At 39.0% G+C, this 25,605-nt stretch overlaps 1 protein-coding gene across 1 annotated transcript in view; it reads left to right on the plus strand.

The window, feature by feature from the left end:
• The window catches only part of LOC138662079 (vascular endothelial growth factor receptor kdr-like), a 251,706-nt gene that overhangs the window by 209,716 nt on the left and 16,385 nt on the right, over nt 1-25,605 (plus strand). Inside the window, exons 22-28 of the mRNA XM_069747214.1 lie at nt 2,632-2,729; nt 5,854-5,976; nt 6,845-6,956; nt 22,224-22,323; nt 22,514-22,619; nt 24,469-24,593; nt 25,150-25,228. Coding sequence (XP_069603315.1) covers nt 2,632-2,729; nt 5,854-5,976; nt 6,845-6,956; nt 22,224-22,323; nt 22,514-22,619; nt 24,469-24,593; nt 25,150-25,228 — 743 coding nt within the window. The remainder of the gene's footprint in view (nt 1-2,631; nt 2,730-5,853; nt 5,977-6,844; nt 6,957-22,223; nt 22,324-22,513; nt 22,620-24,468; nt 24,594-25,149; nt 25,229-25,605) is intronic.

Below are 25,605 nucleotides of genomic sequence, written 5' to 3' on the forward strand. Positions count from 1 at the left end.
AAGTCAATTATTATTGTGAATGATACTAAGAGCAAGGATTGATGTGAGTGCCAATAGTATCTGTACAGTGCTGCAGAATAAGCTGGTGTTATATAAGCAACTGGAAATAAATTGATACAACCTTTTTATCAGCAGAGTTTAAGTAATAGTTATGGCTTCTTTGGAGACACAAGGGTCAGTGGGTGCTCTCGTCTACTGGCCAGGCTGTCTTTAGAAAGACCACATGAACCAGGGCTCATGCCACTGAACGCCTGCATTAATTTCCGGTGGGCAGAATATTACTCAGACAACACAGGTTAAGGGTAAAACAGTGGAGCAATGATTGTTTGAATTACCAATAGACAATAACATATAGAACAGTCCCAGCAAATACACAAGATGGTGCAAATGACAGAATCTCACAATTCCAATGGCTCGCCGGGATTAGAGTATCTCTGACTTCGAGGCTTCTGGGACTGACTAGCCCCACCACTGGCAACCCGCTTTTGGCAGGCACCCACAGAGAGGAGATAGAAACAAGCTTAGGAAGCCGACAGTCCATTGAGGTATGTGGCCAGGTGAACTGATTGTCCAAACCTGGCTTCTCCAAACGTCTCCATGGGGCCAGGTGACCGGATGTCCCAACCTGGCTTCTCTGAATGTCTCCATGGGGCTAGGTGATCGGATGGTCCCATCCTGCCCTCTCCGAACATCTCCATGGGGCCAGGTGACCAGATGGTCCCCACCTGGCTTTTCTAAACATCTTCAAGGGTTTAGTCTTGGTCAATGGATCAGATTTTTATTCCTCCAGCTGGGGCCATGGTCCCTTAAGCTGATTTCCTGTAGAGTGTTTCAAATCTTTATTCCTCCAGTTGAAGCCATGGTGTCCTAGCTGCTGTTCTGTAGAGTATTTTTGCAGAAGGATAAAGGTTCCTTTTTATACCCACATCTGTCCTTCAAGCCATCATCCATAGATCAGGAGGAAGATGGAATGAGGCCAACTCTCATTGTTTGAGTATTTAATCAATCTGCATAGATTGTCCTTCACTGTTTACAGGTCAACAAGCTACATGGATTTATACAATGGGTAATCAACATATTAGCAAACATCGATTGTTCAATGACCATGCGTCCCTGTCTTCCAAGGATAGCAGCACAAAAACTGTAGCAGCTGATATAATAGGTAAACAGCAGCCATTCAACAATTTGGAAAAATCAATTCAATCTACAACAAGAGTCAACGTTCACACTCATATGAAAAATGGCCTAAAAATAAAAATGTCTGGCCTAATTAAAAATAAATGCCATCACAGCCACCATATGCATTATATAGATACAGATGGCCTATGAATGTGTATGAATGTCTCCTGAATCTCCCCTTACATATGATATTTAGAAGATAAGGATCCTGCATACTGAATTTCACCAACTGATCCTTTTGATTGTCATGGAGATACGTCGCTGCCAACGGAGAAAGACTCTGGCTTTCTCATTCTGCCAACCGAACACTATTGTGTATGAGGGAGTCGGGAGAGATAGCTGTCAAAGGGAATCTGTCAATACGGTTAATCCTCTTAAGCCATCTATATGGACATGTAGGTCATAGGAAGTTGAATAAAATGATACCTTGATATCTGCGATCCGATGTCTTATTCCAGAGAAATCCACATTTTTCTTAATATGTAAATAGGCGTTTAAGATCTATTGGCCGGACACTGATCTCCGTGAGAATTTATCTCCCGAGATTGTAAATGAAAGGGGGCTTTACCAATGTTAGACATGTAATGACTGACAGTCTGCTCTTCTGATCTACTTGTCTCATGCTGGTAATGCCTCCTTTCATTTACAATAATCTCTGGAGGCAGATTCTCAGGGAGATCTGTGTACCACCCAGAGATCTTAACAGCTCATTTACAACAATGTGGATTATTCTGGAATAAGATATTGCAGGTATCAAGGTATTATAGATAGGTCCTACTGAGAGAGTCCTTTAAATTTCAAAGCAAAAGAAAGGCTGATGTTGTAAGTTGTCAGCCACTGTATAAATGGAAGCTTTGTGGTTTCTGTGATGTCTTGTAGAGACATCAGTTACTGGAATCAGTTACTGGAATAGATACACACAAAAGTGACATGTTTGTTACAGGCCAGTCTCCAACTCTGATATATTCCCCTTCTATTCTGTTTTTTATCACTTCTTTTTATTAGACCTTTTTTTGGCTTATGAGGTCATTCCTGTTTGTTTAATAAAAAAAACAATGAAGTCGGCTTTTGCTTTGAACTACACAAAATGTGGCAGTCACATGCCAACCAGATGACTGCCCGACAAGTCATAGCAGAAAATGTGCCCTGTTCTGTGAACTTCAAGGGTAAACTAATCAGAGCTTTTTATTTGTGCTGAAAAGGGTACTCTTGTGCTTTATCAATGAGAACCACAATGTACCTCCATAGCCAAGCCATATCTGCTGAACTTTACGAGTTTATCCTACAAAAACGAATTTAAAGAAACAATTATAAAAGACATCTTGAGGAAAGACATTGTTAGGAAACTGTACTGCTACTACTGACTTTCATGAAAAGATTTGTCCCGAACAGCTCTCACTCTTCTTCAGCAGTGATTTACACATTCCACAAAAATGTTGTTGTTTTTTTCAGATCCTGAAGATGTGAGCAAGAGACAGCTAACGATGGAAGATCTGATTTGTTACAGCTTCCAGGTGGCAAAGGGTATGGAATTCCTGGCGTCGAGAAAAGTAAGAATTCCGGAACCGCACAATCCCACCACATAACCTTTGCTTTCAGGCCAGTCTGCAAGCTAATGCATTTTCCCTTACCGCCAATGAGGTTACACTTCATCTTGTTTATGCTGGGATGTATTATTATTATTTAGAAAATGGAAAATGTAACTAAACATTTTTTTTCAATCCCACTTTGTGAAATTCCACGTAATGTTACAAGAGGCTAAATGTTTTGTATTTATTTTACAATGCACATTTATGAACTATACAAGTATATAAGTAAACAGGCAAACTTTTCAGAGCACAAAACCATTTACTAGTACAAAAAAATATTAAAAAGTAACTAAAATATAATTTTTTGTAATACTTTTTCCAAATTTGTAACTCTCCATCATGGACAAGTAACTTTGGTTATTTGTCTTCATTCCTTTAAAAAACAAAATGGCATGTAAGTGGTTTCCAAACGCCTGCTTTTCCCAAGTCTGTTACCGGCCTTTAGCTGCATTGACCTCAGAATGTAGTCATTTGGAGGCAAAGCAGTGAAAGGGTCAATCATCAGTTTTGGGAACAAGCTTCAATGCCATTTCTTACAGGAACAAGGTCAAATCCCCTAATAGGCTATGGTCAGACGGACATATATTCTGTCATCCAGGAGAATCATGATGATTATGGTAATGGCACGCAGATCAGAGTTTGATCCAAGTGTCAGCATAGTGCGATCTGAGTCTCTTGGATGAGAGAATCATACATACTACACTGTGAGAACGAAAATGGAGAACAGAGCTCATCATTCTGAGCACTGCTAGAGTGCAGCAGAGAAAGCTGTGATTGTATCAAAATGACAGAATGCAGATAAGTAAATGACACCTTGTTAGAATCAGGGTCTCTGCCCTTACATTGTGCTGCTCTCAGATTACATAGCAAAAACTGGATGACACATTCTCTTTAACCCGTTAACGTCCAATGACGGACAGAGTCCATCATTGGACGCCTCCCCCTGTTTGGTGCGGGTTCTGGTGATGAGCCCGCACCTTTTCCAGCACATAACAGCTGATCTGACATGTGCCTGGAACAGCCGCTCGATTCACCCGCAGCTGTTTACATGTTAAATGTCGCTGTCAAAGGCTGACAGAGGCATTTAACATGCACGCACAGGAAGCCGCGTCATTACCTCCTCCCATCGGCGCCCGTGTCCCATGACCGCGGGTCGCCTATGAGTTGGCATGGCAACCCAGGGTCAGCAGGAGACGCCTGTGATTGTCATTGCTGGATCGCAATGAGCGCCACCTAGTGGTCGGCGCTTATAGCAAGTGAGCATATCTGCCGCATAGAGCAGGACTGCAGCCCTGCTCTATGTAGCAGAGGCGATCGGATGATCGCAGCGTCTAGTCTTCCATGGAGACTATTGAAGCAAGTAAAAAGTAAAAAATAAATATTTTTTTAAAATATTAAAAAATATATATAAAAGTTCAAATCACCCCCCTTTTCGACCCATTCAAAATAAAACAATAAAAAAATCAAATATTCACATATTTGGTATCGCCGCATTCAGAATCACCCTATCTATCAATATATAAGAATAGTTGGTAAATGGCGTAGTGAGAAAAAAAATCAACTTGCCAGAATTACGTTTTTTTTTTGGTCGCTGCAACATTGCAATAAAATGCAATAAAGGGCGAATAAAAGATCATATACACACCAAAATGGTATCAATAAAAACGTCAGCTCGGCACGCAAAGAATAAGCCCTCACCCGACCCGAGATCCCGAAAAATGGAGACGCTACGGGTATTGGAAAATGGCAACTTTTTTTTTTTATATAAACTTTGGAATTTTTGTTCACCAATTGGAAAAAAAAAACCTAGACATGTTTGGTGTCTATGAACTCGTAATGACCTGGAGAGTCATAATGGCAGGTCAGTTGTAGCATTTACTGAACCTAGTAAATAAGCCAAACAAAAAGCACTTTTTTTTGCAATTTCACAGCACTTGCAATTTTTTTCCCGTTTTCTATTACACGACATAGTAAAACCAATGGTATTGTTAAAAAGTACAACTCGTCCCGCAAAAAACAAGCCCCCACACGGCCATTTTGACAAAAAAATTGAAAAGTTATGGCTCTGGGAAGAAAGGGAGCAAAAAGTGAAAATGCAAAGCCAAAAATGCTCCTGGTCGTTAAGGGGTTAAAGGGAGACCGCCAGCCTTTCATTGCCTTCTAAGGTAACTACTTATCTTTAAAAGGAAGCTTAGCTCTTTTTTAATACCTCAGTTCTTTCACCTCTGATTGACAGTGCTGGCGTATACTGAGTCCGTGCTGCCTTCACGTAAAAGCACATTCATACGAGCAGCATAGTGTGCATACTTGTATAAAGTTGCTTTTCTGTACAACAGAGAAGGCTGCAAATATACTAAAGAAGCTATTTTTTTGTAAATAGCCAATATGTAGCCAATGTTCGATGCAATTTGTGATTGACAGTCTCCCGTAAATAAATAAATAATTCTGAAAACAGCAAATAATATTATTCTAGTTTTGAAATTCTCAGAATAATCTCTCTGTCCACTCCATCATTAAAATCAATTCTGTAGAAATTTTCTTTAAAAAAAAAAATGTGCACAGTCCGTATACAGTTGTGAATGTAAGTTACGAATATAAGGTCACTTGTATTAATTAAGATTAAAAAAAAATGGAAGGTTACATGTTCCCTTTAGGTTATAAGAAAACCTATTTCACTGAAAGATAAATATGTAAAATTAGCCAAATGGAGATATGACTCTTTGTGACCAGATTTATGTGATGGTAAAGAGATGACGATATCAGACATTTGTTATAGTATTCATAGTGTGTCATTGCTGTGGTTAGTCGCCTTCAGAGTGTCACTTTCTTGTGTCGGCTATGGCAGTGTACACTGCTGACCAAGGCTTTCTGAGGCTTCCTCTTACACGTAAATGTCTGTGTATTGTATTATATAAGACAATGGAGAAGACGTTTTAGTTTTTCGTACTCCATTTGTGTAAACCCTTTGAGAATATTATGTTTGAGTTGAATGGACTGGAGATCTATTCTTTGAAGGTCTGGAATGCATGTTTATTGTTTGTAGCATATCCTGTGGATTGCAGACATTTCTTTCTTTGCTTTATAGTGTATACACCGTGACTTGGCAGCCAGGAACATCTTATTGTCTGAAAATAATGTGGTGAAGATCTGTGATTTTGGCCTAGCTCGTGACATCTACAAAGATCCAGATTACGTGCGCAAAGGAGATGTGAGTACTACGCTGGAAGGGTCTGTACTGCTTATGTCATGTGTATAGAGGCCAACTATAAGGAATGATAAGGCTCTGAAGCTAAACTATGATACATATTGTGACATAGTGGAGGACTCTTTACAGAGTTTGCATTGGCGCCTTGAAGTTTACTCTAACGCCTTTGCTTGTGTATCTGACTCGAAATAAAAATTTACATTAGCACCCTAAAGACTCATAAAGCCCTAACTGGTTTATGTAATGGGGATCCATCCAGTATGATCAAAACCGATAGAATATACAGTCAGGCAATAATTACATCTAAATACATTGTCCCTACTAAATGTTACACCCATATCCCGAAATTAAGTAGTTGGCCATGCACTTCATCAACACTTCCAAAGGATAGCATTTTAGGAGTTTGAGGTACATGTATGAAAAAAATGTCTTCTTTAGTTTTGTGGCATCGTATCATGATCAGCATTAATGATCCTATTGAAGGTAGAATTTGTTCATGGTCCTGGTCCTTAATATTGACATGAAACCACTGCAGAAACACAGCAGAGACGGCTACTAGAGAGACCATAGTCCATGAAGTTAGTGCATGTAAGCATGGTGACTCCAAGATTAAAAGGTAGATCTTATTTGAAAAAGAAAACAAATATCGAAGTTGAGGAACAAGGAGGAATGTGGCAAATCCATCCAGCGATTAATAAAAATTCAGACTTTATGAGAAAAGATAAAAACTTGGAATCCAATTCACATATTAAACCCTGACACACTGCTGATGCACGCCGACCTCCTTAGTCATAGGATGTAAAACAGAATCGTATATCAAAGTTGCTCTAAAGCACTATCCGTACGTGTTAATAGATGTTTCTACTTCCAGGCAAGGCTACCTCTGAAGTGGATGGCACCTGAAGCTATATTTGATAAGATCTACACCACACAGAGCGATGTGTGGTCCTTTGGTGTGCTATTGTGGGAGATATTTTCCTTGGGTAAGTGAAAGAGACAAACAAGGTCTATCAAAATGGAGACATTTTTATATTATTACTTGATTGTATAATATTACTTGGTCTGTTTCCTATCAACCTTGAAAGCATGGATTTCCTTTAGGAAAAATATATGCCAATAGTTTATTAAAGGTCCAAGAGAGAGAGAGACTAGAAGGAGACAAAGAGCAAATAGGGTCTTATCTGGGAAAACAGATATGACGGTGAATAGCACAATTGCGCTCACCTGGCTTGGGTTGTGTGCACACAACCACTAAAAATAGTTGAGGCTGCTGCAAACCCACGAGTAGATGAACCATGTCGTCCCGATGAAGAAGCTGTATGTTTCGAAACACATTGACGAATAAACCAACAACTATATAGCTTGGCATCCGTCATTCTTCTTCCTACGGCAGCGCAGAATCAACCCATCTGTTTTTTCCATTACCTATAATAATTTATTAAAAAACCTACAAGAAACAAAATGAGCAAAAACCCTGCTGTAACTAAATAAGTAAAAAGCAAAAGTGCATTTGAATAACACAGAGTTCTTAATAATACTGTTTTTGATCAAAAATAGTATAAAAGCCATCCCACCATTGACAAGGTGACCCTGATCGGGACGGTCCTACGCTGTCTAATATTGAAAACCTTATCATGTGTCAAAGTTGACCTCTGTGTGTGAATAAGGGCAGATAAACGGACCGGGTCCCGACCTGTGGAGACCAGCCTAGGGAAGCCTTTAAATGTAACTTCCAGAATAGTTTCCAGATAAGTTTACAGTTAGAGTTTCCTGTTTTTATTGGTTTTTTTTCCTTGCTCATTTGTTTTATAAAGTTTTATAATCTTAGCTACAGCGAATATAAAAAAAATAAAAGAAATGAGCCGGCGCACAAGTTGGTGTACATGTAATGTGTACCAACCTTCAAACTGCGGCCATTCCACAGACAAAACCCAAGAAAAAAACAAATTGAGCAAATACCCTACAGCAAGCAAACAGTAATAGTTAGTGTTGAGCATTCACATGACGCTACCGCGACCAATCACAAGCCGCGACGTCATCGAAGGTCCTTAACGCGCTCATTATTAGGAAGGGAATCATGGCGGTTGCAGCGGTGACAACCAGGGCGCATCCGAGAGGAACCATAGAGGAATACCTTCCGATATTTGTGTCCCATTGACTTGTATTGGTATCGGATATCGGTATCGGCGATATCCGATATTTTTCGGATATCGGCCGATACCATCCGATACCGATACTTTCAAATATCGGACGGTATCGCTCAACACTAGTAATAGTACATGTTAATAACATAGGGTACTTAGTTATTATTATTATTTATTTATATAGCACCATTGATTCCATGATGCTGTACATGAGAATGGGCTACATACAAGTTTCAGATATCACTTACAGTAAACAAACTAACAATGACAGACTGATACAGAGGGGCGGGACCCTGCCCTTGCGGGCTTACATCCTACAGGATTATGGGGAAGGAGACAATGGGTTGAGGGTTGCAGGAGCTCCGGTGTTGGTGAGGCGATAGCTTTGGTAGTGATGAGGAGGCAGCGGGGTCAGTGCAGGCTGTAGGCTTTCCTGAAGAGGTGGGTTTTCAGGTTCCGTCTGTAGGATCCGAATGTGGTTGATAGTCGGACGTGTTGGGGCAGAGAATTCCAGAGGATGGGGGATATTCTGGAGAAGTCTTGGAGGTGGTTGGATGAGGAGAGAATAAATGTGGAGGAGAGAAGGAGGTATTGGGAGGACCGGAGATTACGTGAGGGAAGATATCAGGAGATTAGTTCAGAGATATATGGATGGATATATGGTTGACACTATTTTGATCAAAAGAACATAAAATCTGTCCCAACGTGACAAGGTGACCAATCAGGATGGTCCTATCCTATCTCTAGTATTAAATCATTACTTTGTGTCAGACGACCTCAATATAGGTAATGACACTGAAAACATCCGGCACTCCAAAAAAGATAATTATATTTTATTGATTATAAATCCAGTTTTCAGCTATAACGTAACGTTTCGGCCAATTATGGCCTTCATCAGACTAGGATACAAATACAAAATATAACAAAATTTTACAAACAACATCACTCCATAATGTATAAAATAAAAAAACAAATAAACAAATACACAATAAGAGAACAATTTCTATCTCATACTATACATATTTTATCATACAGCAAAAAAGGCCTTGTATTACCAAGGTGATAATGATGTCCATAATTAACAAAAAAGAAGAAAGAAAAACAGTCAGCGGAGGTGGTTTTACATAATGAACACAGAAATACTATATGTGGCCAATTTTCTTCAATTACAATTATCCTTTTCCTGGAATCACTCCACTTTAATCACCTGTACTCTCAATAATGTACAAAATATCCAAGAAAAAATATATCCAAAAAAGAAAAAACTTCATATGAAAACCAAAATATAAATATAAAAAGAAAAAAGTATTATTTCATACATTACACCTATGTAGAATCCTACTAAATACTACTAGTCCCTAAGGGAGACATATAAATGCTTACCGCAATATGCAGAGCTTGTATAGACCACCATAAGTGTACTAAATGTGACTCCGTCAGGAGTTCTATAAGAGAAAGACACAGCAGTCCAATCAGTAAAAGAAAAAGCGAAAGTGAAACTAAGAAAAATAAGAAAAATAAACCACCGGCCAGTATCCCACGGTTGTGGACTAACTACATCAGAACCCAAAGAGGGGGCTTACCGCAAGTGTGTCCGGTCAATCACAGCAGTAATCCGCAGTGTGCGGTGAATGGAATGTCTGTGCAACCTTCCTTGTGAATCCCCGCGTTAAATAACCCTCAACCCGGAAGTGACATCAGTGAAGAGCGGCTGAACCGCTCAATGGAACGCATAGAAGGAGGCGGCGCTACCGGAAATGCGTCACTGTAATGAAAAAAAGGCCGTACTCCTCCCGGGGAACGAGAACCAGGAGAGCAATTAAACGGTGGATATAATAGTGCACTGCGGAAGTCCCCAGAGTAGGTGCAGCAATAAAAATAAAACTAACGCTGGAACGTGCAGGCCAGGTAAGTATAATGTGAAAATAGGAAATCAAGCGGCAGCCTAGAAAAAAATAAAAAGAAAGAAGCAAATGAATAATAAGAATGAACATGAATAGACATTCAATATGAATCATATTATACATGGTTCACTATATATCGATAACATATATCACCAACTGTAATGGTTCAATTAGTAATAATAGAGACAGGAGGGAATAAAGGACAAAAAAGAAAAAAGGAAAAAGAAAAAAATGCCACATTACATGTCTCCAAGTCAGAGTATCCAAATTAATTCTGTTCCTTACTATGATCCTGAATGGAAATATACCTTAATCATTAATTTTAATCATTAACTCCTAAATTTTAAAAGAGACCTGAGAGATTATAATCCCTATTCAAGCCTTTAGGCTCCAAACTTTGTAACGAGTAAATCCAGAAGGCCTCCCTCTGCAATAATTTCTTATGTAAATTGCCCCCTCTCCTATTTAAAGACACCTGTTCCAGTACCAGAAATCGTAATTGAGCCACTGAGTGACCTGCTTCCCGGAAATGATTTGGAATAGGAAGATGATATTTCCCACAACGGATATCCGACTTGTGATGTGAAATACGTTCTTTAATAGCTTGGGTGGTCTCACCCACATACATTTTGCCGCAAGGACATTTTATGGCATACACCACATCTTTAGAATTGCAAGTGAAAAATCCTTGAATCGGAATATCCGAACCTGTCTGAGGATGGGAAATTTTTGGTCCCTTCAATACATTCGCGCATTGTGCGCACTGCAAACAAGGAAAAGTACCTTTCTGTGAAGTTTGTAAAAAAGCTTGTCGTGAAACCTTCAGACGTGAGCCAATGTCTGCTCTAACAATACTGTTTTTTAAATTCCTGGGCCGCCTAAAACAAGGCAAGAAAGGAGCCTGAAACTCCGGTATGTCTGGAAAACTCTCCTGTAATATGTGCCAATGTCTGCGAATCTTACTATGTAATTTATACATATAAGGGTGGAACGTATGTACTAGTGGGATTCTTACTGAAGATCTAGTATTACTATCCCTACTTACATTTCTGCGACTTTGATCTAAAATGCGATGTGGGTAGCCTCTCTGCAAGAACTTGGCCTCCATCTCGTCCAACCGTTGAGAACATAAGGTACTATCACTCACTATTCTACGTACTCTCTCAAATTGAGATTGAGGAATCGACCTCTTAACAGCTTTGGGGTGGCAACTTTGATATAACAAAAGATTATTGCGGTCCGTATCCTTCACATAGAGATCTATTATCAGAGTACCATCTGACTTTTGAATGACCTTGGTATCCAAAAAGTTAATTTCCATGCGATCAAATTTTAAAGTAAAAGAAAGTTCAGGCCAGACTGAATTGATTTGGTCAAAAAACTCCTGTAAGCTCTCACCTGTACCTTTCCATAAGCAGAACACATCGTCGATGTATCTACGCCATAATATACAATGGGACTTAAATAATACATTACTGTATATGTAATCCGACTCAAAAACCGACATGAAGCAGTTGGCATAGGGTGGGGCCACATTGGACCCCATTGCCGAACCTTGGGTCTGCACATAGAAGGTGTCTTCAAAAATAAAGAAATTTTCTGTTAGAACTATTTCCAATAATTCCAATAAGAAAGAAATAACATTGGATTCCATATGGGAATTAATAAGAACCTGCCTAGTCGCACTCATCCCTTTAGTGTGTTGAATGGAAGTATATAAATTATTTACATCTAATGTAACCAAAAGAGTATCTTCCGGTAATTTACCCAATTCACTAATGATTTGTAAGAAGGCTCCTGTGTCTAACAAAAAGGCTGGTGTTTTTTTTAATAAGTGGTGTCAATATTTTTTCCAATAGAATAGACAATGGTGATAAAATTGAGTCCGTAGACGCCACTATTGGCCTACCAGGAGGTCTCTCTAAATTTTTATGGATTTTGGGTAAAACATAAAACACTGGGATAATTGGATATTCATTAATCAAAAATTCTTTAGTTTTCTTATCTATAATCCCTGTCGATAATGCTTCGTCCAGTAATATCATTATTTTATTTCTAATAGACGGAGTAGGATTATTAGTGAGTGGCTGATAAATATCTCTATTCGCTAGTTGTGATAAAATTTCTGAACGATAGAAAGCCTGGTCCATAATGACAATTGCACCCCCCTTATCCGCAGCCTTTATCACTATATCTCTATCCTCCATTAATGTCTTGAGAGCCATTCGTTCCGTTTGTCCCAAATTGGATCTAACCATGAAATCTCCTCTTACAATCTGTTTACAAAAATTAGTAACTTCCTTATCAATCAATGTTATAAAAGTCTCTACTGGTGCACAGCTCTTAGGTGGTGAAAAATTACTACGTAGTTTTAAACCCAGATCTTTCAGATTAATAGGTGTAGCCTGAGTTACTACAACCGGTGTGGTCATGGGTGTTTGTTCACAGAAGTATGCTTTTAATCTTAAATTTCTGTAAAACCTCTCTAGATCTACATTCAACTGAAAAGCATTAAATTTATACGTCGGACAGAATGATAACCCCTTTTCCAACAGACGTAATTGTGATGTGTTTAATGACTTATTGGATATATTAATCACTAAATTGGACTCATTACCTGAGACCTCGTGTTCATGGTGTGACGATTTGTCTCTGAAACATTGGCCACCCCTCCTCGTCCTTTTCGTGTGTTGTATCTCCGACCTTGGCCTAAAAAAGACCGCTGGGAGTCCATACGTTCATTATCTGAACTTGAGGCCGAAGAACCATCCGTATATCTGTATCCTCGGTAATTCGGACGGAAGGAGGGATTTTGCCATCTATACACTCGTTTTTGTAGATAATCCTGGGTGTCTCGTATAAATTTCTGTCGTTTACGTTTTTCTGTTTCCTTCCTGAAGTTATCCACGTTCTCCTTCGTACGAGTCTTTACTGAGTCAAATTCTTCTTTAGATAATGAGTCTTTCAGCTGAGTTTCGATACTGGAGACTTTATCCTGGCTGTTTTTAATTTCTTTATTCAACTGATCCAAGGTCAAAGTCATGAGGTCTACTGAGCATTTATTTAATATCTGCTCAAATTTAGAGCAGAAATCAGAATTGTCTTGAAATAAAGTGGGTCGCAATGATACTCGAAGACCTCTCGGAATTCGTTGAGTCTTAATGTATTCAGCTATAGTAATACTATGTAGCTCTAAACTCACCAAATGGCGGGTTTCTCTCTCTAGGCACTCCAAAAAAGATAATTATATTTTATCAATAAAATATAATTATCTTTTTTGGAGTGCCGGATTTTTTCAGTGTCTGGATATAGGGGTGGCATCCCTTTTCTGAGCACCCTATTTAAAGAGGAGTGACGTGATAGAATCTTCAAATTTGATTGTGCCTTTTTCACGAGCACCCTTATTTTTGGATCCTTTTTTCTGTTTGTAAGGAATTCTTCTGGGATTTATTGAAGTGGAGAAATTGGAATATGTCTGCAGTCAGTTTTTCTTACAGTGAAACGGAAGTGGCTAATATCGTTTCACAGGTCACTGCGAGTAGTGATTTTTTACAAGTCTCAGGCAGTGAATTCAAATCACGAGACCTAGAGAGAGAAACCCGCCATTTGGTGAGTTTAGAGCTACATAGTATTACTATAGCTGAATACATTAAGACTCAACGAATTCCGAGAGGTCTTCGAGTATCATTGCGACCCACTTTATTTCAAGACAATTCTGATTTCTGCTCTAAATTTGAGCAGATATTAAATAAATGCTCAGTAGACCTCATGACTTTGACCTTGGATCAGTTGAATAAAGAAATTAAAAACAGCCAGGATAAAGTCTCCAGTATCGAAACTCAGCTGAAAGACTCATTATCTAAAGAAGAATTTGACTCAGTAAAGACTCGTACGAAGGAGAACGTGGATAACTTCAGGAAGGAAACAGAAAAACGTAAACGACAGAAATTTATACGAGACACCCAGGATTATCTACAAAAACGAGTGTATAGATGGCAAAATCCCTCCTTCCGTCCGAATTACCGAGGATACAGATATACGGATGGTTCTTCGGCCTCAAGTTCAGATAATGAACGTATGGACTTCCAGCGGTCTTTTTTAGGCCAAGGTCGGAGATACAACACACGAAAAGGACGAGGAGGGGTGGCCAATGTTTCAGAGACAAATCGTCACACCATGAACACGAGGTCTCAGGTAATGAGTCCAATTTAGTGATTAATATATCCAATAAGTCATTAAACACATCACAATTACGTCTGTTGGAAAAGGGGTTATCATTCTGTCCGACGTATAAATTTAATGCTTTTCAGTTGAATGTAGATCTAGAGAGGTTTTACAGAAATTTAAGATTAAAAGCATACTTCTGTGAACAAACACCCATGACCACACCGGTTGTAGTAACTCAGGCTACACCTATTAATCTGAAAGATCTGGGTTTAAAACTACGTAGTAATTTTTCACCACCTAAGAGCTGTGCACCAGTAGAGACTTTTATAACATTGATTGATAAGGAAGTTACTAATTTTTGTAAACAGATTGTAAGAGGAGATTTCATGGTTAGATCCAATTTGGGACAAACGGAACGAATGGCTCTCAAGACATTAATGGAGGATAGAGATATAGTGATAAAGGCTGCGGATAAGGGGGGTGCAATTGTCATTATGGACCAGGCTTTCTATCGTTCAGAAATTTTATCACAACTAGCGAATAGAGATATTTATCAGCCACTCACTAATAATCCTACTCCGTCTATTAGAAATAAAATAATGATATTACTGGACGAAGCATTATCGACAGGGATTATAGATAAGAAAACTAAAGAATTTTTGATTAATGAATATCCAATTATCCCAGTGTTTTATGTTTTACCCAAAATCCATAAAAATTTAGAGAGACCTCCTGGTAGGCCAATAGTGGCGTCTACGGACTCAATTTTATCACCATTGTCTATTCTATTGGAAAAAATATTGACACCACTTATTAAAAAAACACCAGCCTTTTTGTTAGACACAGGAGCCTTCTTACAAATCATTAGTGAATTGGGTAAATTACCGGAAGATACTCTTTTGGTTACATTAGATGTAAATAATTTATATACTTCCATTCAACACACTAAAGGGATGAGTGCGACTAGGCAGGTTCTTATTAATTCCCATATGGAATCCAATGTTATTTCTTTCTTATTGGAATTATTGGAAATAGTTCTAACAGAAAATTTCTTTATTTTTGAAGACACCTTCTATGTGCAGACCCAAGGTTCGGCAATGGGGTCCAATGTGGCCCCACCCTATGCCAACTGCTTCATGTCGGTTTTTGAGTCGGATTACATATACAGTAATGTATTATTTAAGTCCCATTGTATATTATGGCGTAGATACATCGACGATGTGTTCTGCTTATGGAAAGGTACAGGTGAGAGCTTACAGGAGTTTTTTGACCAAATCAATTCAGTCTGGCCTGAACTTTCTTTTACTTTAAAATTTGATCGCATGGAAATTAACTTTTTGGATACCAAGGTCATTCAAAAGTCAGATGGTACTCTGATAATAGATCTCTATGTGAAGGATACGGACCGCAATAATCTTTTGTTATATCAAAGTTGCCACCCCAAAGCTGTTAAGAGGTCGATTCCTCAATCTCAATTTGAGAGAGTACGTAGAATAGTGAGTGATAGTACCTTATGTTCTCAACGGTTGGACGAGATGGAGGCCAAGTTCTTGCAGAGAGGCTACCCACATCGCATTTTAGATCAAAGTCGCAGAAATGTAAGTAGGGATAGTAATACTAGATCTTCAGTAAGAATCCCACTAGTACATACGTTCCACCCTTATATGTATAAATTACATAGTAAGATTCGCAGACATTGGCACATATTACAGGAGAGTTTTCCAGACATACCGGAGTTTCAGGCTCCTTTCTTGCCTTGTTTTAGGCGGCCCAGGAATTTAAAAAACAGTATTGTTAGAGCAGACATTGGCTCACGTCTGAAGGCTTCACGACAAGCTTTTTTACAAACTTCACAGAAAGGTACTTTTCCTTGTTTGCAGTGCGCACAATGCGCGAATGTATTGAAGGGACCAAAAATTTCCCATCCTCAGACAGGTTCGGATATTCCGATTCAAGGATTTTTCACTTGCAATTCTAAAGATGTGGTGTATGCCATAAAATGTCCTTGCGGCAAAATGTATGTGGGTGAGACCACCCAAGCTATTAAAGAACGTATTTCACATCACAAGTCGGATATCCGTTGTGGGAAATATCATCTTCCTATTCCAAATCATTTCCGGGAAGCAGGTCACTCAGTGGCTCAATTACGATTTCTGGTACTGGAACAGGTGTCTTTAAATAGGAGAGGGGGCAATTTACGTAAGAAATTATTGCAGAGGGAGGCCTTCTGGATTTACTCGTTACAAAGTTTGGAGCCTAAAGGCTTGAATAGGGATTATAATCTCTCAGGTCTCTTTTAAAATTTAGGAGTTAATGATTAAAATTAATGATTAAGGTATATTTCCATTCAGGATCATAGTAAGGAACAGAATTAATTTGGATACTCTGACTTGGAGACATGTAATGTGGCATTTTTTTCTTTTTCCTTTTTTCTTTTTTGTCCTTTATTCCCTCCTGTCTCTATTATTATAATTGAACCATTACAGTTGGTGATATATGTTATCGATATATAGTGAACCATGTATAATATGATTCATATTGAATGTCTATTCATGTTCATTCTTATTATTCATTTGCTTCTTTCTTTTTATTTTTTTCTAGGCTGCCGCTTGATTTCCTATTTTCACATTACACTTACCTGGCCTGCACGTTCCAGCGTTAGTTTTATTTTTATTGCTGCACCTACTCTGGGGACTTCCGCAGTGCACTATTATATCCACCGTTTAATTGCTCTCCTGGTTCTCGTTCCCCGGGAGGAGTACGGCCTTTTTTTCATTACAGTGACGCATTTCCGGTAGCGCCGCCTCCTTCTATGCGTTCCATTGAGCGGTTCAGCCGCTCTTCACTGATGTCACTTCCGGGTTGAGGGTTATTTAACGCGGGGATTCACAAGGAAGGTTGCACAGACATTCCATTCACCGCACACTGCGGATTACTGCTGTGATTGACCGGACACACTTGCGGTAAGCCCCCTCTTTGGGTTCTGATGTAGTTAGTCCACAACCGTGGGATACTGGCCGGTGGTTTATTTTTCTTATTTTTCTTAGTTTCACTTTCGCTTTTTCTTTTACTGATTGGACTGCTGTGTCTTTCTCTTATAGAACTCCTGACGGAGTCACATTTAGTACACTTATGGTGGTCTATACAAGCTCTGCATATTGCGGTAAGCATTTATATGTCTCCCTTAGGGACTAGTAGTATTTAGTAGGATTCTACATAGGTGTAATGTATGAAATAATACTTTTTTCTTTTTATATTTATATTTTGGTTTTCATATGAAGTTTTTTCTTTTTTGGATATATTTTTTCTTGGATATTTTGTACATTATTGAGAGTACAGGTGATTAAAGTGGAGTGATTCCAGGAAAAGGATAATTGTAATTGAAGAAAATTGGCCACATATAGTATTTCTGTGTTCATTATGTAAAACCACCTCCGCTGACTGTTTTTCTTTCTTCTTTTTTGTTAATTATGGACATCATTATCACCTTGGTAATACAAGGCCTTTTTTGCTGTATGATAAAATATGTATAGTATGAGATAGAAATTGTTCTCTTATTGTGTATTTGTTTATTTGTTTTTTTATTTTATACATTATGGAGTGATGTTGTTTGTAAAATTTTGTTATATTTTGTATTTGTATCCTAGTCTGATGAAGGCCATAATTGGCCGAAACGTTACGTTATAGCTGAAAACTGGATTTATAATCAATAAAATATAATTATCTTTTTTGGAGTGCCGGATTTTTTCAGTGTCTGGATATAGGGGTGGCATCCCTTTTCTGAGCACCCTATTTAAAGAGGAGTGACGTGATAGAATCTTCAAATTCAATATAGGTAATGGCAGGGTAAGACAGGAGCCCAGCTGCTTAGACATCTGCCCATGGGAAGTTATATAGCTCAAAAAGGAGAAGTCATGCTGGTTTGTACAAAGTACAAGAACCTAGAGCAAAGCCAAAGACATGTGGATTTAAAAAGTCTACACACTCCTGTTAAAATGCCAGAGTTTTGTCATGTAGAGAAATCATAACAAGAAGAATAATTTCAGAACTACTATTTCACATGAGGTTAAATGTGATTGGCTAATTTTGAACACAACCACTTCCCCAATTACAAGAGAGTGTTCACACTTATGCAACTACATTATTTTACTTTTGCTATCTTTAATTTCTCCCTCAAAATTATTTCTGTTTGTTTCTCAATGGATTTGTTCCGATTATGGGGGACAGTAAAAGTTGAAAAAGTTCTGAAATTATTCTAGGTATGATTTTTTGCATAACAAAAACCTGGTATTTAAACAGGGGTGTATAGACTTTTAATATCCATTGTACTTACACATTGTTTGTTAACAACACAAAGTCCCTCATTTTCCCTCATTGGTGGTGCTGCAATGGAGTGTAACACTTGATGGTAGGTTTCTCTGCAAACCACAGCTGATCACTGGTAGTGGGGCACCCTGTGACCAGCTCATCATTGAGAGACCCTTCTACAACAAGGACTTGTGTGGTCACATGTAGCCGTGCATTACATTAAGAACTTTTATTACAGTTTGCAATTACTCGAGATTGGTGGCAGTCTCTTAATGAGGCCATCTATCATGGTTCTAAACCGAGTGGCTCCTGGGAGCCTTCAGGGCTTTTCGAGATTTGACGTTACTTGGGTCTGTGAGCCACATGTTGAATGACTACTGCGAGTTACAGATCCAGACTGTATGAAAATCAAATACGTATTTAGTAACTGTTGATAACATAGCATTGTGTTGGAATAATAACATGGCCGGCTGGGCACATTGATTACCAGTACACTAAGTGCTTCCTTGGCCAAAAGTGTCTCTACGGATCCCAATAATTGGCTTGGCCAAGTGTGCCGTGCCAATGTTCTGTATGGGTAGAGGGTATTAAGCTGCCACCAGACTTCACTTTTGGTGGCTTATCGTTCCTGAGAACACAAGGATTGGTATAAAGAAATCCAATTGCCCAACTCTCTTCCCTATCATCTGCCATCCGAAAAGTCAGTAGACCTACATACATATTAGATAGTTGGCTGAGAAACTTGGTCAGGTCAATGATGTTAAACTCATGTGTAGGGCCAGCTTTAGCCTGGAAAGTTTTCACTGTATGTGATTAATGGCGGTTTCTGCTCGAGGACTATGTACTTGGCTTTGCCCTATTAAACGTTCTGCCAAAACAAGTGCTGGCACAGTAGATACATGACACTGTTTGTTTGGCATTTTAGTCATTTTAGACTTGTTAACCCTTTATCATTCTATTTTATATGTAACCTGTCATGATTCATGCGGCAGCGGGCAACGGAGACCGGCTCCCTCGTATGTTTTACTCTGAAATGCTACAGCGCTTCAAAGAAAAACATAGTGGAAAATGTGTCTGGAGAAGAAGTGATGACTCTTGATTCTCCGGAGCCGATCAGTTCCAATACAATGTTACAGAGAAAAACAGACCTGCTTTTAATTAGTAAGCTGGTCTCGGCAAGAATCGTGTGACAGGGTCCCTTTAATTTAGTAATGCAATAAGTGCTTATTCTGGGGTAGACATAATATTATACGTGAAGAATGTAGAATATAAAGTTAATATTTATGTATTATTGGCAATTAGAAAATAGGCAAAAAAGTACAGATGGAGTGCTACTGCTTCAATCGCCGGTTTCTGCATCCCTAAGTAAATGGCAATATTAGCACTAACACACTTAAAGGGAATCTGTCAGCAGATCTTTGCTATATAATCTAAGAGCAGAATAACACAGGGCAAAAAAGCCTCATTACGGGGATGTGTCACTTACTGGACTGCTTGGTGTCATTTTCATAGAATCCCTGTTTTATCTAATGTAGATGTAGCAGAGCAAAGTCTTCTGCTCTGTCTGTAACTTCTCCATACCCCTTGGCAGCTTCCTATGTACCGTACATTGTCAACAAGCTGCTTATCAGGGATGGGGGTGGGGTTACACTCATTAGCTAGACTGGAATACACCTGAAACCTAATCCAGCAGTGATAATCTCCTGCTGATAAAACATTGATTGTATTGAAACTGCAGTAAGCTACCAATCAGGGGTGGAGGTGGGGTTACACTGATTAGCTGGACTGCTGGTCTTATAAGCTGGAGTTTTGTGGTTGATAATCTCTTGTTTGTATTGAAACTACAACACTCAGTCTAATAAGTGACACATTCCAGGAATCAGGATCTCATGCGCTATATTATGTTACGCTCAGATTAAATGGAAAAAACCTGCTGACATTTTTCCTTTTAATCAACCTAAAAACAGATCTGGTGCTTTATTTATGGGAAGAGCAGAAATCTGGTCATTTCTACTTTATTCATTTTTATTTTTCCTATTTAGTGCCAATTATAGCCTAAGGCTAGGTCCACATTGCGTTAGGGCATTCCGTTTAACGGATCTGTTTCTAAGCGGCACTAACACTATGTAACGGATCCGTTAACGCGCCCATAGACTTCAATTAGCGCAATGCAGCCTAACGCATGTCAAAATCAGCATGCGTTAGCAATGGTCCGATACTTTGTGATGCACCTTCGAACGTAGACTACCGCGTTTTGGGGTACGTTACGGCGAACGCACAGCGAACGGAAGCGTTCGCTGTGCATTGAAATCTACTGCTAACGCATGCAATGCGACCATGCGTTAGCGCGATTGCAAAAAATAAGACAATTTGGGACGCATCGTTAGCGCATCCATTTAACGGATTCGTTAAACGGAATGCCCAAACACGATGTGAACCTAGCCTAACATTAAAGAGGTGTCAGATTCTGATTCCAAATTAAAAAGGCCTTGTTATCTCTCCTGACATATTTGTCTTGTTAAATACTTGTTTTCCTTATTTTTCATGAATTTTATAAATAAGTTGACAAGAGGCTGTATCTACTAAATTGTCAATTCAAGAGAGTGGCCAGGTCCTCTTTCTATATTCCAGTGAATTATTTAATGAATATGTACATACAAAACTATCCATGCTAATAACATCATTTCCCTGTGATCACATACACATTTCACATATTGAGATAACATAATTTTTGTAAGTTGTGTCTCTGGCCTCTTAAGTCGCCCACCTAAAACTGTTGTAGCTCTGGAGGTCGTAAATGGGCCCCATGTAATACTAGATTGCTGGGAGGAAGCAGCAGCTTACATTGGTGATAACAGCTGCACTATAGGAAAGTTAGCAGATGACCAAAAATATCTAAAATAGATAATATAGTAATTCATTCAACAGTTTTGGTCCTGGCAAAATCGGAGGTCAAGTCCCTGAGATTGCCTGTGAAAGGTAGCCGGGAGGTGGGGTAATGAACTTTAGATGACTTATTGGAAATACATCTTATTATTTGGCAAGACTTAAATGGGTTTTCTAAATATGATAATACATCTAATGTAGTGAGGTTTAATTACCGATCTAGGTTAATACCTTTGGCCATTGTTTCGTGAGTCTGAATGTTGTAACCTAGCAAATTAGTAAGGACTTGTAGCGAGAGGAAATGGCGATTCTTACATGCAGGATACAGGCTGTTTATTAATGTTTTATCACAATTTAGCAACTTTCTTGAACGGTAGGTTCCCAGACGCCCTTCCTGAATAGATATTTTCTAATGAATGCATTTTTTTTCACTTTGTATATTGTTTTAACATTCTATTTGGAAATTTAACATATAAAACTAATACTATGCCCTGAGCTCATCTATACTAAAATATGAAACAGATAATTGTCTATAAACATCAATACTAAGCACCTGTCTTACCACCGCAATACACATTGGAATAAAGTTGGCCAAACCCGCTATATTCAGTGTGACCATTATGTATGGTGAGGGCCTCCTGACTCTTCCTTCACAGATAATGGCATGTGTCCTAGTCTTCTCTCCCTATAAACAATACACGAAGGCTCAGCTATAGAGAATGTGTTTGCCGGCACCAAGGCAGACAGCTTCTTGGTTGAGGCAGGTTCCGACAGCTATCTGATGTGTATGGCACCTTTAGTAAAAGTGTAATAGACCTATGTGCTTATTTGATGTTTCTAGGGGCTTCTCCTTACCCCGGTGTACAGATTGATGAAGATTTCTGTTGTCGACTAAAGGAAGGAACTTGTATGAGACCACCAGAATACTGTACTCCTGAAATGTAAGAAGATATAATTCAGGTTTTTTATTATGCAGGATTGTGAAAAATGAGGGAGCACGTTGCAGTTTAAGGGGCATTTATTCCCTAGAGTTACGAATGTATGGCAATTTAAATTATACTTACTTCATGAATAATGTGGCATATTAGGTCATTTATAGAGCTCATCCACAGACACTTGTTTTATTTCTAGATATCAGACAATGCTTGATTGCTGGCAAGGGGTCCCAACAGACAGACCAACGTTTACAGATTTAGTGGAGCGCTTAGGAGACCTTCTTCAGGCCAATGTTCAGCAGGTTTGTGTCTTACAATAAAATATTGAAGAGGCTTTACAGTATTGATACTTATTTTTAAAGGCAATTATATTATATATTTAAATATATATATTGTAAATTTGGTGTGCCCTCTAAATAACTCAATACACAGCCATTAATGCAGCTAAAGTGAGTACACACCCTAAGTGAAAATGGCCAAATTGTGCCCAAAGTGTCAATAGTGTGTGTGGCCACCATTATTTTCAAGCACTGCCTTAACTCTCTTGGGCATTGAGTTCACTAGAGCTTCACAGGTTGCCACTGGGATCCTCTTCCACTCTTCCATGACGACATAATGGAGCTGGTGGATGTTAGAGACCTTGTGCTTTTCCACCTTCCATTTGAGGATGCCCCACAAATGCCCAAAAGTGTTTAGGCTGGAGACATGCTCGGCCAGTCCAGCACCTTTACCCTCACTTTCTTTAGCAAGATAGTGGTCATCTTGGCGGTGTATTTGGGGTCATTTTGTTAGAATACTGCTCTGCGGCCCAGTTTTTGAGGGGAGGGGGGATCATGCTCTGCTTCTGGATGTCACAGTAAATGTTGGCATTCATAGTTCCCTCAATGAAATGTAGGTCCCGAAAGCTGGCAGCACTCATGCAGACCCAAATTATGACACTCCCACCAGCATACTTGACTGTAGGCAAGACACACTTGTATTTGTATTCCTCATCTGGTTGCCGCTCCACTCCCTTGACACCATCTGAACTGAATAAGTTTGTCTTGGTCTCATCAGACCACAGGACATGGTTCCAGTAAGCCATGTCCTTAGTCTGCTTGTCTTCAGCAAAGTGTTTGCGAGCTTTCTTGTACATCATCTTTAGAAGAGACTTCCTTCTGGGACTATAGTCATGCAGACCAAGTTAATGCAGTGTGCTGTGGCGTATGGTTTGAGCACGGGCAGGTTGACCACCCCACCACCACTGCAGTAATACTGGCATCACTCATACGTTTATTTTAAAAATATAACCTCTGGATATGACGCTGAGCACATGAACTCAACTTCTATGGTCGATCATGGCAAGGTCTACTCTGAGTGGAACCTGTCTTGTTACACCACTGTATGGTCTTGGCCACCGTGCTGTGGCTCAGTTTCAGGGCAGTGGCAATCTTCTTATAGCTTAAGCTATCTTTATGTAGAGCATAATTTTTTTTTTTAGATCCTCAGAGTTTTTTTGCCATGATGTGCCATGTTGAACTTCCAGTGACCAGTATGAGAAAGTATGAGAGTGATAACACCAAATTTAACACACCTGCTTCACATTCCCACCTGAGACCATGTAACACTATTGAGTCACATGACAACGGGGACCGAAAATGGTAAATTTGGCATAATTTTGCCATTTTCACTTAGGGGTGTACTCACTTTTGTTTCCAGTGGATTATACATTAATGGCTATGTGTTATTTAGAGGGCACACCAAATTTACACTGCTATACAAGCTGTACACTGACTACTTTACATTGCATCAAAGTGTCATATCTTAAGTGTTGTCCCATGAAAATATGTAATAACACATTTTAAAAAAAATGTGAGGGGTGTACTCATTTTTGTGCTATACTCTATATATACACTGTACATATAGTATAGTGAAAGTTTCTCTTTAAGAAAATGACTACTTGCTTTATCACCCCTGAAGCCAGTGATTGGCCATACCCAGTACCTAGAAGTGGAAGACCACCAGTGGGGACCAGAGCAGCTGCAGCGCTGTTTAATGTTTTTTCACTAGAATATGTATATACTGCACAACCCTTTTAATGGATTTGTTTTATTACTTTCACTGTAAAACTAACATAATATTTTCTCTTTGCCCTGTTAATGACCATTAAAGGAAGGGAAAGATTATATTCCTTTGAACACTGCTTTATGTATTGACGGGGATAACAGTATAAAACCTGGAATGGAGGAACAAAACATAAGAAACTCCATGACGCGATGGAGTACACTGGAGTCCGGGTAAGAAACCTAGCAAACTGCAAACACAGCTAGTGTCACTGGCAAGTCGTCATGTTGAGATTGCTGGTAGCTTTCTAAACTACAGCAAACAAGAATCATTTAGTGCAGAAAATTCTAAAGTTTCATAATACTTTTCAGTAAGTGTTACATTACATCTCCCTGTTATTTGTCCTTGGAATGTACAGATATGACTTACTTCCTGTCTTCTGGAGAAAATTTCAGTACATCAAGCCTTGACATATGTGGTGCACATGCTATATGCACCTGCACTCAGGGGTGACCTAGTTAACATGTGAAGCGCATCAAAAACATATTATTTAGAACTGTTTTTATAGTGTTGATTTTTCTTCTTTAAAAAATTGTTTCCTTACGTCCTGATTAGTCGGACTTGCTCGTCTACTTTGCTATTCACTATACAAAACGACTATTGTAACATGATGGTATGCAGTAATAAGTAAATCGGACTTTCGGAAGACTCCACTTGTTTACAGTTTCATTGGGAAGATTATCAAAGGACTTGTGGGTGTCAGTCTCACCCTATGTCTCTTCTTTTTAGAAACAACAACAAGAACCGACCGCTGAGTGTGAAGACATTTGACGAGGTGCCAGTGGGAAAGGACAAAGTGCTCAGAGAGGTAAACAGTTTAGTAGAAAGAGAAAAAAGTATTTTGCGTCGCTATCAAAAATAACCCCGTGGAGACCACAACAAAGCAATTTACTGCATATCACATGTCCACATACAGCAGGAACCTACCCATAGCAGACACCAGAAACATCTGGAATTAGGAGTAACTAAAATATTCACATATTTGCCTTTTGCACAGATCAGTATAAAGCAAGGTCTTCAATTTTTCAATGTTTAATAGCATTGTTTTATAGTGGTGATAATATTCCATGGGTCTGTGGAGAGTGGTTTAACCCCTTCATGACCCAGCCTATTTTGACCTTAATGACCTGGCCGTTTTTATGCTAAACATTGGAGCTCCCCCACATGTGACCCCATTTTGGAAAC

This window comes from Ranitomeya imitator, chromosome 2, assembly GCF_032444005.1.
Source record: "Ranitomeya imitator isolate aRanImi1 chromosome 2, aRanImi1.pri, whole genome shotgun sequence".
Classification (NCBI taxonomy): Eukaryota; Metazoa; Chordata; class Amphibia; order Anura; family Dendrobatidae; genus Ranitomeya; species Ranitomeya imitator.